The following is a 15983-nucleotide window of genomic DNA, read 5'->3' as shown; positions in this document are numbered from 1 at the left end:
ACTTGTACCATATTTCCTAATAACTACTGACTTGGTATACATATTTATTTGCTTGTTTTTAACTTAAATATAAGCTTTAATATACGTAAGATGGTAAAATCTTATTACTAATACTTAACGCTTGTTACATAACTTTATACTTTAAGTTAAGATCTTTTAAGATTTATTTAGTTCAAGGACTGATTTAAAATGTTTGCATTAGTTCAGACTTTCGTCATAATATTAAAAAAAACTGGGATGTTATTTAAAAGAAATAAATAGTAGTAGAAATAGTAGGCGGGACATCTGCATCTGCAGATGCAAAAGTAACTACTACAGCAGCAGGTCATTTAAGTCAATCCAACTTCCGGTAAAATAAATCCTTTTATCAATTTCCGGTACGATGCCAATCGGAATAGATCGAAATATTATTATTATTATTATTATTATAATTAATATTATTATTTTTTTATTATAATTATTATTATAATTAATATTATTATTATTATTGTTATCAATATTATTATTATTATTAAAATTATTATTATTATTATTATTTATATTATTATTTTTGTTATTATTATTATTATTATTATTATTATTATTCTTATTATAATTATTATTAATATTATTATTATTATTATTGATATTATTATTATTATTATTAATATTAATATTATTATTATTATTGTTATCAATATTATTATTATTATTAAAATTATTATTATTATTATTATTTATATTATTATCTATGTTATTATTATTATTTTTGCTATTATTATTTTTCTTATTATCATTGTTAATGTTCTTATTCTTCTTCTTATTATTTTTAATATATTATTATTATTCTTATTATTTTTATTAATATTATTATTATTCGTTATTGCTATTTTAAAGGAAATTTCTATCTACAGACTAGCACTTTTCGAATTTTAATCAAGCGAGAGCGCTCAGCTGACAGAGCGGCTCTCTTCCCATTCGAATCGAGTTGCGTTCGGTTGGGTTATGGTTTTGTTTGGCTCGTCAGTTCGTCGGCAGCGTTCGAAAGAATCGGTTGGCTGCGTTTTGGCGGTAGTGGTTGTGCGCACAGGTGAGAGTTCGGTGTGCAAGAGGCGGTTGGTTGAAGTTAAAGCTGCGCGCGCCCAATACAACGATAGAATCGGTTGGCCAGGTGTATCTGTGTGCGAATCGTTGGTAACAGCCGGCAACTGAGTGTGAGTGTTAACTGAGTTTCGTTCGCTGGTGTGCGTGAGAACTGAGAAGTGGTTTTTGGACGGCACATTGCGCTTACCTGGCTTACCTGAGTCTCAGTCTCCGCCGACTCAAAAACGGTCATTTCAGCTGCGTTACGTTTTTTCTCGCTTGTATTCAGTCTTGTTTTTGGTTAGTGTTTTTTGTTTGTTACCTTTTCGGGGCGTTGGCCAAGAAAGTTATTGTGAGTGAGAAACGCACAAAAGTTGAAACTAAAATGTGAGTGGTAATGGTTTGGAAAATCGCGATTAGATAGTGAAATGACGGATAGAAGCCGCAACAAGTTGCCACGGCAACGTCATCAATTGGAACATAACTGTAAAAACAGTGAGATTAAGCCACAGAGAAAGAAAACAAGTGCAATAAGAAACAAAAACAATATTTACAAATAACTGCTTATATAAACAAAAAAAGATAAAGAAGGGCTTTAAATAATATGATTTACTTTTAAAATTATTTATTAATTCAGACAGAATTGTAAGTTATCTACAATAATATCTGTATCGAAAATGCATCCGATTCTTTTCCGTGCATTGGTAACAACAACACCTGTGTGGTGGGCCAACACACAGATACACACACACACACACATGCACATGATAGGCACGCACACAGGCGCACCTGCGCTTCACTTTCAGCGTTATCGTTGCGTTTATTGTTTGCTTTGGTGATTGCGAAAAGGCAAAAACTTCTACAAATGATTCATCCACGCGCAACAGCAACAAATGCCAACGAAATTTCGACACGAAATTCGATCTGAAAGTTCCCATCCAGTTTCGCTATAAACCAAGCTCGGCCATATGTATGTATGTATTTATAAACATATGTACATATGTCATTTTTGTGCAGGCGTTTGCACTTCCGTATGTTTTTTAGGAACCCTTCGAGGGTTGAGCCGTCGTATCATCGAATAACCGGGTAACTTGAGGCGTCCACAGGCAGGTTAATGCACCCGTACATGTACGAGTCCTTGTGCCACATTCAACACACTCGCAGTCAAAACAATAGCATCAGTCACAACTATGTACATCTTTTGCAACTTATGTTCTATCGATATTCGATTAATCATAAATACATATATGGTTTTGGCCAACCTGTACTTCTAAAAAAAATAATAATGCAACCAAGGTAACGATGGCTATGTTGCATCGATACAGACTGCATTGCCAATCAAATGCCAAGAGCAAAATTCAAACAAAATTCAATTTGGAATAGCCAGGTGTTTATATTTTCACACTTTTTCTTTTGCCACATTTTCGCACGTAACAGTAGGGGTTGTTGCATTGGCCGGAAACACCTGACACAAAAATATATTAATCATGGATTTTATATTATTTATTAACTGATAAATACATGGGCTTCACTTCTTGGTTTTATTTGAATGAGCGATAGTATTTCATTTGCTTTTCCAAAAAATCACTTGACCAACATTTTCCTAAACAATTTACTTGCCGCCCAATGGGCTCACACCATTTTACACCGATGACCTTTCTCTATTATCGCTGCAATTAACCCATTGACGCCGGTCCAAAAAATCCAGACACGAGGCACGTAACATTCAGTGTGTATGGGTATGGGGTTTGTTCATTCCACTCCGCACTGAAGTCGCATTTTATGCTGTAACTTATTTTTAGCGCTTTTTCGAGTCAGCATTCAAACGGGTTTGTCGGTCTCTCGGCTTTTTCTAATGCCGGATTGGTTTGGATTCGAGTGCCAAGAAAATTGAGCCAACCACGTAATGGAAAACCAGTTTGGTCACTCTTACTGGAACTCAGAGTCCGAGATTTGTTTTCATTCTGTTTGTTTATACTTGAATGTGCTTTTGGTTGACCATCTGAAACCATTGTTGAAACAACAAATAATTTTTTTATATATGTAACTTAACGAACAATTTCCAACTTTTGAATATTTTTCTAGATCACCATGATGCACAAATTGAAATATCGCGATAAAGTAAAATGGCTATTAGCTCTTCTCGTGCTGATCGGCACTTGTTTTACTCCAACAAGTGGACAGACAAGAGATCCCAGATTTTATTCCCGTCCAGGCGTTGACTACCATTGGCCAAATCCCGGCGATCCGGATTACAGGTGAGTCATGGTTTCCGTTCGACTTATCAGCTTTTGTACTTACGTTTGGTGCTTACAGAACCTACACGTTCAACGATCGTCGATATGGTCATTATCAGCCAAATGGGTATGGAGCCAACTATCCAGGCAGAAATCCACCGGGACAGTATCCACAGGGAATGCCGAATGAGGATCGCTTTCGGTTTGATCCGGTAAGATATAATTCGATATTAAATACCCAATCCGACATTGCAAAATGATCCGAATATTTATTGTGGGTTCCCAACTCGCACTTTATCAATTAACTTCCGTGACACAAAAAACTGACCCCCATACCAAAGAAGCGTACCGAAAGATCCATAAGCGAACAATGCCCAGTCATTGAGTGAGATAGAGTTTGTCCGATCAACAGATCCATCGGTCCAATATCAAAGCAATAATCTTAATTAAGTTTTCATGCCATCGCGACTTAATCAATTACACATGTCGCCCATTCACTGATCGGCTCAGAGTCTCCATTTGTTCCATGTTCCATGTCAAATGGTCTAATGATGGTACCATATTTCCCCCATTTCCCATCACAGAACGATCCGAATGCTCGGACGCAGTTTCCCGGAGTGCTGGCCGGATGGCGAGAGGATTTGCAGGGCAAGCAGCGCCGGGATTCGTTGACCCTGGAGCGGGATGTATTCGTGACCACCAACTATGGCCAGGTGCAGGGCTTCAAGGTGTACATGTACGACAATCCAGACCCGAAGTCCTTCTATCGTCCCTACCACTCGACCGTGGATCGTGTGATGGGCGAGTGCTCGGTGTTCCTGGGCATCCCCTACGCCCTGCCGCCCACCTTCGAGGGCAGGTTCAAGCCACCACGTGTCCATCGAGGCTGGCAGCTGCTCCAGGCCGTCGACTTTGGACCCGCCTGTCCACAGCCTGTGCGGTATACGGGTGCAACGAAGGGAATCATGGACATGGACGAGGATTGCCTCTACTTGAATGTGTATTCGCCGAAGGTAGGTTAAAACTAAACTAAAACTAAACTTCCAAATACTATATTTGTTTCTTACTCAGACTGGTGCTGGTGTGGCTCAAAAATACCCGGTTATGGTGTACATCCATGGCGGCGAGTTCATCCGTGGAGCCTCCAACCTATTCCAGGGTCATATTCTGGCCTCGTTCTACGACGTGGTCGTGGTGACCCTGAATTACCGCCTTGGTGCCCTGGGATTCCTATCCACGGGTGATGAGAACTCGCCCGGAAACTACGGAATCCTCGATCAAGCGATGGCGCTGCGTTGGGTCCACGACAATATTGAGTTCTTCAACGGCGATCGGAACTCCATCACTCTATTTGGCCCGGGAGCGGGTGGCGCCTCCGCTGGACTCCTGATGGTGGCACCACAGACGCGGAACATAGTGCGTCGTGTGATCGCACAGTCCGGCTCGGCTCTAGCGGATTGGGCGCTGATCCAGGACAAGTATCGCGCCCAGAACACGAGTCGCGTGCTGGGACAGCTGCTGGGCTGCTCCATCGAATCCTCGTGGAAGTTGGTCAACTGCCTGCGCACCGGGCGCAGCTTCTATGAGCTGGGAAACGCTGAGTTCTCTCCCCAGGTGGGCAGCTTTCCATGGGGTCCAGTTCTGGACCACAACTTCACGTTGCCCGGCGACGATTGGTACGAGGGATGGCGCGAAAAGGACTGGCGTTTCCTCACCCAAACACCGGAAACCCTCATCCGGGCCGGAAAATTCAACCGGAATATTCAGTACATGACGGGCGTGACCACACAGGAAGCGGCCTTTTTTGTGGCCCAAAACGAATCATTAAGTCCGTACTATGAACTAGATGGACGCTTCTTCGATCAGAAGATAAGGGAACACGTTTTCCGCTACAACTATACACTTAATCCGAACGGAGTTTATGAGGCCATTAAGTACATGTACACCTTTTGGCCGGATCCCAATAATAACACCATTATCCGGGACCAGTACATAAACATGCTGAGTGATCTGTACTACCGGGCACCGGTGGATCAAATGGTCAAGCTGATGCTGGAGCAGAAGGTACCGGTCTATATGTACGTACTGAACACCACTGTGGAGGCACTGAATCTGCCACAGTGGCGAAAGTATCCGCACGACACCGAGCGTTATTTCCTCACCGGAGCTCCCTTCATGGATACCGAGTTCTTTCCCAAAAAGGAGCACCTGCAGCGCAACATGTGGACGGATAATGATCGCAATATGAGTCACTTCTTCATGCAGACGTATTCCAATTTTGCTAGATATGGGTAAGTAACTATAAGTAACAATACTATACCATATATTACCTATTATAATTCCAGCAATCCGACGCCGCAACAGGTGCTAGGCATGCATTTCCAGCGCGCCTACCAGGGCGAGATTCGGTACTTGAACATCAATACCACGTACAACTCCTCCATTCTGCTCAACTATCGGCAGACGGAGTGCGCCTTCTGGACGCAATACTTGCCCACAGTTATCGGTGTGCTGGTGCCCACCTATCCCCCCACCACGGAGTACTGGTGGGAGCCCAAGGAGCCGCTGCAGATCGCCTTTTGGAGCATGTCAGTGGCCTGTTTCTTCCTCATAGTCCTGGTGGTCATCTGCTGCATCATGTGGCGCAATGCCAAGCGGTAAGTTTTGGATGAATATAATATTATACCACAATATAATCCAACAATAACTGATCCACATCCACAGCCAATCGGATCGCTTCTATGACGAAGATGTCTTCATCAATGGTGAGGGTTTGGAACCAGAACAGGATGCGCGTGGTGTGGACAATGCCCACATGGTGACCAACCACCATGCCCTGCGCTCCAGGGACAATATCTACGAGTACCGCGACTCTCCATCCACCAAAACCTTGGCCAGCAAAGCGCACACGGACACCACTTCGTTGCGCTCACCCAGTTCGCTGGCCATGACCCAAAAGTCCAGCAGCCAGGCGTCCCTCAAATCAGGCATCTCGCTCAAGGAAACCAATGGCCATTTGGTGAAGCAATCTGAAAGGGCAGCCACGCCACGATCCCAACAAAATGGCTCCACCGCAAAGGTGGCGTCTCCTCCTGTGGAGGAGAAGCGTCTTCTGCAGCCACTTTCCAGCACGCCCGTGACGCAGTTGCAGGCGGAGCCGGCTAAAAGAGTTCCCACCGCCGCCAGTGTCTCGGGCAGCAGTCGGAGCACCACGCCGGTGCCCTCTGCCCGCAGCACAACCACGCACACCACAACAGCCACACTGAGTTCCCAGCCAGCGGCTCAGCCGAGGAGAACCCACCTGGTGGAGGGAGTGCCTCAGACATCCGTATAAGTAACAGCTCTCTAAGCGCAGGATGCGCTTAGGGAGTCAGCCGAATCGTCCAATTACAGAGCCAATCAACAATCCAGGAGGAAGTATGCCAGGTGGGTACTTTCATTGATCTTTGTGTAGACAATCTCATTACTTACCAAAAATCTTTATTCTTACAGTTTCTCCTGGAATTTTATTTAAAGTAAGTTAGTTATTTCCGAAAAAAAAATAGTTTAAGTTTTGTATTTATGATAGGTTTGTAAACAGATCTTTGAGATCTCAGTTTTGAGTTTTAGTTTACGTTTTTAGTTTTAATTTAAGTTAAATTGTTCGTAAGTTTGATAACCCAACGAATACAAATCCATATCAATGACATTCCATAGCCTTATAATCGGCCTTCACGTGTATATATAGAATTTTAATGTATAATAAGAATTATTTAAATCTAGGAAATGTTCTGCCTTAACTGAAGGGAATTAGCTATATAATACAAGTATTTCAATAACCAATGCTGAGCTTAACTTTTTAAAACTCCCTTTTAGTGGCAGTAATATCGAATGAAATTGTAAAGAGAGTATATCTTTTAAATCAAATATAGAAAAAGAATAAACTAACGTTATTAAAAATAATGCATTACATTATTTAAGACCTGCTATTATTTAATAACAAACTCATAATAACATTGTTGCGTCCCGTATCATAAGAATATCATTAGAATACCATTAGATCCTAGCCACTCCCACACATCATCAAGAGCAATGCCTACAGTGCCTTAATATCTGGTAATTGTCCTCGATGGACCCACCACTAGTTCTTAATGAACAGTGCCCCCCATCCATGTACCAACTAAGTGTGCCTTTCATACATAAATGTACTCCTAGTTATATAACTTCTATATGTTCGTTGTGTCGCATATAAGCAAAATGACCATACAAAATCAGTGTGAACCGTCCAATAACTTATGTTTTCAAAAGTATCGTGTACATTGTTTTTCTGTATATATCTTCATTTGTTACACGATCGAAAGCATATTGTTTTTACCACATTATATATGTTTATATGTACGTTAGATAAGTTTGATGTATTTGTCCATAAATAAATATTTTTACATTACTCAATGTTGTTTTCGTATTTGCTTTAATTTCACATTATCATTTATGACAAATTTTACTTCACTGTTGTGGATTTGAAATAAAACAAATGTAAGTAAATATTTGTTAGATCTCATGGTCATATTTATTTTATTAACCGTGGATAAAATAACTTTTTATCATAAAACAAATTTACAAAGGTTGTTGGGTAATTAATCAATGAATAATTGCAAGCTTCGAAAATCTGACAGCAGAGTTATGCGTTTTTGAGTTTCAAAACTAAATCTATGACCAAACATCAAGCTAGGAAATAGCTTAATGGATCTAAGAAACAAATCCGATTCCAATAAAATACGATTGGAATGGAAGTGGAAGTTAGGCCTTAAAATAGATTTTCCTAGAATCTTACAGATACAACGACGCGGCAAAGACAATGTCACGCTTGAGCAGCCTTATTCCTTCGGAGAACTTGTTTTCCAGGTCCGTGTTGCCAATGGTCTTCGAGGCCTGGCACATCTGGCGCAGAAGCTCCTCCAGTCGCCTCATGCAGCGGATGATGGAGCCTTCGAAGATGTCGGTCATCTTGCAGACGGCAAGGAAGCTGGAGCCCTTGCACCACGCCAGCACCACGTCCATTAGGAAGGGCTTAAACTTGTCCACGTACGTATCGGCGTCCAGATCGAGTTTGCATTCCGTGGACACCTTGGCAATGCGCCGCGCCAGATCCTGCATCGAGCGCAGTGGGCCCGATAGCTCCGTGGCGCTTTTCACCGACTCGCTGGACTTCTCGTCGCAAACGAAGCAGGAGAGGAGAGCCACGGCTTGCGGAGCCGTGAGGTCGTTAAATACTCCGTTGAAGATCATCTCGGTCATGAGAAGCTCATCCGCCGAGCTCAGTTCGCAGGCAACACGACCCTTGAACTCGATGACGTCACCAGGCTTGCAGTAGCCCATGCGCCGGAGCACACGCTTGCGGTGCTTCAGTTCCTCCATCTGCAGCAGACTGCGGGCAGCCTTTAGCTCGGCCTTTAGGTCTTGCAGCTGCTTTTGTAGCGTTAGCTTGTCCTGGTACCGCCGGTGTATACGCTCCAGTTCCGGTGACTTGTGCAGCGGATGCTCCTCCAATCGCTTCTCAAATTGGGCAATGGTATTGACAATATCGCGGAAATCTCGATCCTTGATGTTCATGTCATCGATGGGATTGAGGACCGGTGGTCCCAGGGGGAATCGTTTCTTGGCCTCCTGGATAGTCTTTAGCACGGCTCGCCGATTGTCAGCACTGCGTAGATCGTTGGGGAAGTACACGCGAATCGAGCTGATCTGGGTGATGAGGGTGTGGGCCACGGGCACCACCTCCATGCATCCACGTTCGTTCGGTTTGCATGGCTCCGTGTCGCCGGTTTTGGCGGCCGCTTCACTGACGTGCAGCAAAACATCAATCGTGACGCTGGGCTCAGCCTTTAAAGGGTTCTTGCGGCTTTGGTCTTGCTTCTTGAAGTTCAGCACAATCCCCCAGTCGTACTCCTGGGAGCCGGCGGCCACCTTGACCAACCTACCTGGCTGTAGGAACGGCAAAAGGTATTGCGGCTTCGTTATCCACTGACGGAACTCCTTGCCGTGCTGATCCAGCTGAGAGCGTATGTGATGGTAGGAGGCAATGTTGTGCTCGTCCTTGATAGTCAGCTTATTCAGCTCCAGCGTCTTCTGCTCCACCTGGTCATGCAGGCCGGGCAGTGCAGCTTGATTTTGGAACTGATAAAAACTGCGTTCCAGCATGTACTCCGGATTGATTTCCTCCACGCGAAGCAGATTTAGCACCATATTGTATGTAAGATGGAAGGCCGAATTGATGGGATCTGCCTTGCCCTGAACAATGTCACGACCAACAGCCGGCGAAACTTTTTCGTCGATCATGAGGATGACGATGCCCTTGTCATCCAATCCTCGTCGACCGGCACGTCCCGCCATCTGGATGTACTCGCCAGAGCTGATCCATCGGAAGTTCTTGCCATCGAACTTGCGCGGAGCCGTAAACAGCACAGTTCGAGCCGGCATGTTAAGGCCCATTGCAAAGGTTTCGGTGGCGAACAAGGCCTTGATCAGACCTTCGCCGAAAAGAATCTCAATTGTCTCCTTCAAAATGGGCAGCAGACCGCCGTGATGGATGCCAATGCCGCGACGCAACAACGGCAACACGTTTTCCACCTGCGGTAGTCGACGATCCTCCTCCGTGAGCACGTCCATGGCATTGTTGAACACCTCGTCCACTAGCTTCTTTTCGTCGGGGGTGTTGAAGTCCAGCTTGGCCATCTGCATGGCGTAGATCTCGCAGTCCTTCTTGCTGAACGAAAAAATGATCACCGGTGCAAAATTGCGCTCCATTATCATCTTGACTATTTTAAAGATATTTGTTTGTCCGGCATTGGTTCCCTTAATGCCCCCATTGCGTCCTTTCTGATCTCCCTTGCCGGCCTCACCTGAAAGACATGGAAGTTAAACTAAGTTTGGATTTGATTTCCAGTTTGATTTACCTGCATTGGCCAGCACTGCCATTGCTGTGGTGAAGTTGTCCTCCTTGAACTGCCCCTTTTCATCGACGATAAGATGGATGCCATCGCCTCCGGCCGGGAAGATGTAGTGCTGCAGAGGAGTGGGACGGTAGTCGGTGTAGACCACGTGACATGGCTGCTTGTGCAGGTGGCAGACCCACTCGGCGAATTGTCGAGCATTGGGAATGGTGGCCGAGAGAAAGACATATCGCACGTTGTCCGGCAGAAGGATGAGCGTTTCTTCCCAGACGACGCCGCGCTCCTTGTCGCGCATGTAGTGAATCTCGTCGAAGACCACCCAGCCCACCTCGCGCATGATCTCGCTACCGCGGTACAACATGTTCCGCAGAATCTCGGTGGTCATGATCAAACAGGAGGCCGATGGATTTATGGTCACATCACCGGTGACCAGACCCACGTCCTTAAACTCTTCGGTGAATTCACGGAACTTCTGGTTGGACAGAGCCTTGATGGGAGTGGTGTATATAACCCGCTGCTTGGCGGCCAATGATTTTGCTATGGCATACTCCGCCACCACGGTCTTTCCGGCTGACGTGTGGGCGGAAACCAGGACACTCTGGCTGTTGTCAATGCACAGAATCGCCTGGCGCTGGAACGGATCGAGCACGAAGGGGTACTCCTTTGCAGGCACGCCGCTGAACGGCTTTAGGGGTATGTACTCCTGGTCGGGATGCGCGGCAACCTCATGGGTGCATGACTTCGGAGCGTCCAACAAGTGCGTGACAATCCTGTTCCGCAGGGCCTCCAGAGCCGCGGAATCGTCTATATCGAGGGTACGAGTGGGTTCGTCATCTGGATTGTCGTCACCCAGCGCATCCGTTGACTCCTCCTGCTTCAGACGCTTGGTGGGCTCCTCAGTGTCGTCTCCTTTGTCATCGCCGTCCGCTTCTTTCGAGGATTTCGAGGAAGTAGTGTCAGCCGCTTGGCGCTTGTTTCCTTTCTTGGAGCCACCGCTTCCCGATGGCTTCTCCTCCTGGTTAAGTGCTGGTGGCGGCACCGACGGCGACTCTTCATCAAAGCAGTCGAATAGCTCATCTATATCCATGCCTAAAGCGGAATTTAATGTTTATTTTTCACGAACTATTTCAACGCACGCCGCAAAACATGTGAAAGACCGATACCACGATAGACATGGTTATCGATTCTGCCGACCGCCGTCAGTAATGACCATCTGACTATTTTGAGGGGAATTTTAGCTATTTTTGAAATACGTCAAATAAAATAGAATACAATATAATAAAGTTGGAAATTAGGTTGTTATGGAAATATGCTTGGTATCCTCGAATTTCATTCGAAGACTAATAACATGTATATTTATCTATATTTAAATAGTAATAATATATTGGCAGCTTCCATCATTCAAAAAGCAGCGCAAAATTGGCAAAGTAGTTGATTTTGTTTATTAATGTGCTGCAAAGTTTTTATTAAAGCATACCTTGGTCGTTATAATTATGCATCAGTTTTTTGAAAACATATATTATAAATTTGACTACTATATCGATATCCTTACTTATATTCATTCGTAAACATTCGCAAAATTAATTGAAAATAATATAAATGAAATCATAGCTTGATATAGTAATTTAATATGAGGAAAATCACATAAACATATTTTAGGGGTTGTTTGCGTTTTAGAAACATTATGATTCCCAACAAGTTCAAGCACTTTCTAAATGGTACGGCAGATAATTTCCTATATAAAGTCACTCTGGTTTCTCTTCAATTGTCGAATAAATCTTTCGCCTTTTACTAAAGATTTCCGTGGAGAGGAACACTCTAATGAGTCTAAAAAAATTTTTTTGATGTGCCCGGCGACTTCGGTAGCTGGGCCATAAGAAATACATTACAAGAAATTTTTTAGTATTACAAAATCTATCTATGTACAACCTAAATTTATAGGACTCAAGAAGGTATGTAAAATAAGCAATTGAAAAGGACATTTCGGTAAAAATTCATAAAAACAAATTATTCACAGCTTTTGAGATAATAGCATAACAGTGCGTCCAGCTATGAACCAACTGATACAAAAAAGAGCACATGAAATTAATTATATATTGGGTTGCTATATGGGCGTAATTAAGTCATGATCACGAAAAAAATGCATTACAAAATTATGCAAAGATGGAGATCACATATCTTAAAAGGGTACTAACTCTTCCTTATACGTGTTGCATACTTTTCAACGGATCTAGTATACCCTCCACTGCACGAGTAACGGGTATTAAAAATACCACCGTTCGATTGTTGGCCAAGCTCAGTTTCTGGTATATTTGAGAGAACGGTCACACTGGCGGCAACAGCTGTTCTGTTTTTCCATTGTCGCTGCCCGATTAAATTATACAATTGTTGGCGTTTTCCAACGTCCACATCGCAGAGTCCGAAAACAAACGGTGCAAAATGGTAGTTGGTGGTGCCTCGGAAACGGGCGGCGTGAAGCCGATGGTCATTGCGGGCCGCATGGTGCGGGAGCGCGAGCGCCTGATCGGCATGTCGCCGGAGGAGCGCGCCTGGCGCAAACAGTGGCTGAAGGACCAGGAGCTGCACCACGGACCCCGCAAGGTGCCCGCCCTGGAGCTGGAGCTGAACAACCCCATCAAGCGCTTCTATCGCGCCCCCCTCGACAAGGTCTGCAATGTTTTGGAACCCGTCCTGGTGAGTTGTTGTCGTGGGTATTATGTAATCAAGTTTTTGACCGGAGGAGTATCCGTTTCCCCGCCTGCAGGGCTTCCAGCGCGCGTTCACCGTGCGCTACTGGACCGGAAAGGCCCTGCTCGCCCTCACCGGAATCTACGCCGGCGCCTACTACTTCAAGTACAACCAGAATGTAAGTTAATTGGTCGAGGATTCAAGTTGGCTAAGCAATAAGTCATTCCAAGCGTACTATTGCCTAGTATCGAATGGTGATGTATCTCAGCTATTGTTTTTTTTTTCGCACGGGTCCCACGGCCACACCTCCCGCCCAACCGACCGAGGGGCGCTGCCGTGTATCGTACGGCTCGATTCGCGAGAAGATATAGACGCGATATAAAAAATAGAATAGGAACGAGGAAATTATTAACTATGTTAAATATTAGTGTTAGTAGGATCTAATTATGTAATAGAAAAGATAAAATGGATTGCTTTAATAGCGGCAGAGAGTCAAGATTACAGATAATAGGATAAAGTCTATTATAGTCAGAACATAAAACTCTGTAAGGGTCATGCAACTCATAATTAGATCTACAATGATTTAAGATAAGGGGTATATAGTTTCTAGTGACTCTACTTGGAACCGAGAAGTTAAGCCGACTAATCAAGTCGGGACTCTCAACATCCCCACGAATAAGCTTACAAATAAAGACTGTTCCAAGCATAGTTCTACGGTTAGCTAGGGATGGTAAATTAATTAAAAGTAGTCTACTGGAATAAGGAGGTAATATATGGTTATATATGGCTATAGTTAGTTGAACTAGAAAAGTGTGTTCGTAGGGAAAGCAACTTCAGTCCTACGCTTTTCATACCATGCAAATAAGTAAAACGAATCTAAAGACAATGGTACTAATATGCCTATTTACATTATAAATTCAATTCAGAAACACCATGTAAAGAAATTAATATATGTCCATGCATTTATGACACTAAAACTTCGTATAAAAACTGCTAAATCGTTGGCTAAAATTCTAAAAACCTAGCAGTTAAAAGAATCTATCATTTATATTTTAAATTTAAGGATTGTATTCAATTTCAAACTTGCTTTACAATTTTATAATAGTTCTATTCATAACTCAAAAGACATAAAACAAAAAGACAAAGTCGCATTGTTGCTTTGTATTTTTAAGCGCTTGAGATCTGTAAAAACAGTTGAAGTTATTTGAAAGTTGTGACAGTCTTGAAAGTTATATTTTTGTTTATATTAATTAAGGAAATTCGTTTAGACTTCAAATGCTACCATCGAATAAGAAGTTTCATTGCTCTAAGGCCCTTATACATAAGACGAATCTATAAGATCGCCTTTCTTCAACAAACTAGCTATTTCATCGTTCATTATATGTATTATATTTATAGTTTAATGAACCCTTAATCCTTTTTTTTAAGGACTGGACCCGGAAGGGCGGCTGGCGTGTGATCCACTCGCGCAAGCAGTGCGTGCCCGGAGATGAGGGCTATCCCAAGGTCTCCGATCGATCGGCGCCTTCCGATTACGCGGCTCGCGGATTCAACGAGTCGCCGCTGAAAGCTTGAAGAGATGATCGTCCCCGAGCTGGCTTAGTGATTTTGCTTAAGTTTGAAACGTAAATTAATAATATCAAAACAAAAATCGCAATAAATATGGAAACGAAAACACAGAGCAGGAGATTGAGAGAGTGGATTGTGGTTTTGCCATGGCCGCGCTGCTGAAGTTGAGGTTTTTCTGCTGCGCTTGGCGGATATTTGCCGAAAAGCAAACTTAGCACTTTGCCGGTGTGCTCAATTCGCAGAAATTGTTAATTATCGGCAGCTTTCTTTTATTTGGTTTTTCGAGCTTATGAAGAAACCAGGCTGCGGTCGAAGCTCTAAGAAAATGAGATTTTCTAATCAGGTGTGGCAAGTGGCATTTAATCACATAATATTCAAATCAAATTGATAACTAATAATTAAGTGAAATAAATAAAAAAGGTAGTAATTTTAAAATTTAGAATGGTGCCATAAAAGTTATTCTTTGGATAAACTTTAAAACATATTAACTTGAAAATGAATATATTCTAATACAATTTATAAAGCTTCGAAATGAAAAACAAATATATTAACGGAATATTTGTGTGAGGATATTTAATATGAAAAGTGATTGAGTGCATTAATAAATGAGTTTTAAAAATACAAGCTATATTAAAAAATTATTTAAAGATATAATAAAAATATAAAAATAATTTGTTTCATCTTTTGAAGTTCATAATAACTTTTATAACTTTTTAAAATTAAATATAAAAATCAAAACCAATAACTAACATTATGAAAATTAGTCAAGAAGTTCCCTCAAGAAAAATATTCGGTAATTGTTAGTTATTACTGCCTTTAAATGGTTATTTTATGGATAAATAACAGCATGTTGAAAAGTTTTAATTCAGTATATTGGATTGAAATCAAACAAATTCAAATAACCCGGGCCTCAAAAATTAAAGTTTGTGTGTACTTCTAACATTTAGTATACGAAATTTGCTATAATAAATCAAAATCAATACGTGAGTTAAGCAACAAAAAAGAGCATAAAAGTTTAAAACCATTAAATCATTTAAGTGACATCCGTTATTGTTTGAAAAGTGCGCCAAAAATAAATCGAGTGAAAATACTTAAGTATCTCCTAAAATAAAAAATTATTACTTGAGTGTTCTTTTTAAATTTAATTACTAGATAGTCGCATGATAAAAGCAAGAACACAACAATATAACGAAAATAATATAAGCGTATCAAACATGCGCTTCAAAAAGCGCGCCCAACAAAAAATCAAACTATTTAATATCCATTAATCGAAATACCAAAGCAACTTGCGCTGACAACTGAATTTAAATAATATAATTTCATCTTTAATTATTTCAAATAGAGCGCGCCCTTTGGAATCCCGTTTAATGCTTCAGTAATACCCGAATTTGAGATATGAGCAGCGCGGATAAATATGCAGTGCAGTAAAAGTCAGGCTAAATTGTACAAGTTATTTTTCGAGATTCGAATAGCGCGCCCAATAAAAATCCCGCAA

At 42.2% G+C, this 15983-nt stretch overlaps 3 protein-coding genes and 1 non-coding gene across 6 annotated transcripts; 3 read left to right on the top strand and 1 right to left on the bottom strand.

Moving 5' to 3' along the window:
- Window positions 1–975: 975 nt before the first annotated feature.
- LOC6732453 (acetylcholinesterase) lies at window positions 976–7725 on the top strand. 3 transcript variants are annotated; one of them, XM_016178228.3, is made up of 8 exons: window positions 976–1069; window positions 3148–3320; window positions 3379–3511; window positions 3884–4312; window positions 4371–5590; window positions 5645–5956; window positions 6024–6725; window positions 6792–7725. In XM_016178228.3, exons 2-7 carry the CDS (start codon window positions 3154–3156, stop codon window positions 6631–6633), a joined length of 2871 nt encoding a protein of 956 aa, XP_016025093.1. In that variant the 5' UTR covers window positions 976–1069; window positions 3148–3153; the 3' UTR covers window positions 6634–6725; window positions 6792–7725. The 3 variants fall into 3 exon arrangements, with proteins under 3 accessions (XP_016025093.1, XP_016025094.1, XP_039151769.1); XM_016178229.3 differs by having other exon boundaries at window positions 998–1193; XM_039295835.2 differs by lacking the exon at window positions 976–1069 and adding an exon at window positions 1249–1449.
- LOC6732452 (exosome RNA helicase MTR4) lies at window positions 6914–11433 on the bottom strand. Its single transcript, XM_002079536.4, has 2 exons — window positions 10235–11433; window positions 6914–10180 (listed from the first exon to the last, which is right to left on the bottom strand). Exons 1-2 carry the CDS (start codon window positions 11316–11318, stop codon window positions 8109–8111), a joined length of 3156 nt encoding a protein of 1051 aa, XP_002079572.1. The 5' UTR covers window positions 11319–11433; the 3' UTR covers window positions 6914–8108.
- A 543-nt stretch (window positions 11434–11976) lies between these two features.
- Window positions 11977–12090, top strand: LOC120284267. The gene has a single exon (XR_005543500.1). It is a non-coding gene; the product is annotated as a U5 spliceosomal RNA (small nuclear RNA).
- Window positions 12091–12536: 446 nt separating this feature from the next.
- On the top strand, window positions 12537–14598 carry LOC6732450. The gene is made up of 3 exons (XM_002079535.4): window positions 12537–12925; window positions 12996–13097; window positions 14348–14598. Exons 1-3 carry the CDS (start codon window positions 12671–12673, stop codon window positions 14492–14494), a joined length of 504 nt encoding a protein of 167 aa, XP_002079571.1. The 5' UTR covers window positions 12537–12670; the 3' UTR covers window positions 14495–14598.
- The last annotated feature ends 1385 nt before the right edge of the window (window positions 14599–15983 follow it).

Source organism: Drosophila simulans, chromosome 2L (genome assembly GCF_016746395.2).
Source record: "Drosophila simulans strain w501 chromosome 2L, Prin_Dsim_3.1, whole genome shotgun sequence".
Lineage (NCBI taxonomy): Eukaryota > Metazoa > Arthropoda > Insecta > Diptera > Drosophilidae > Drosophila > Drosophila simulans.
This window is presented reverse-complemented; position numbering and strand designations above follow the sequence as displayed.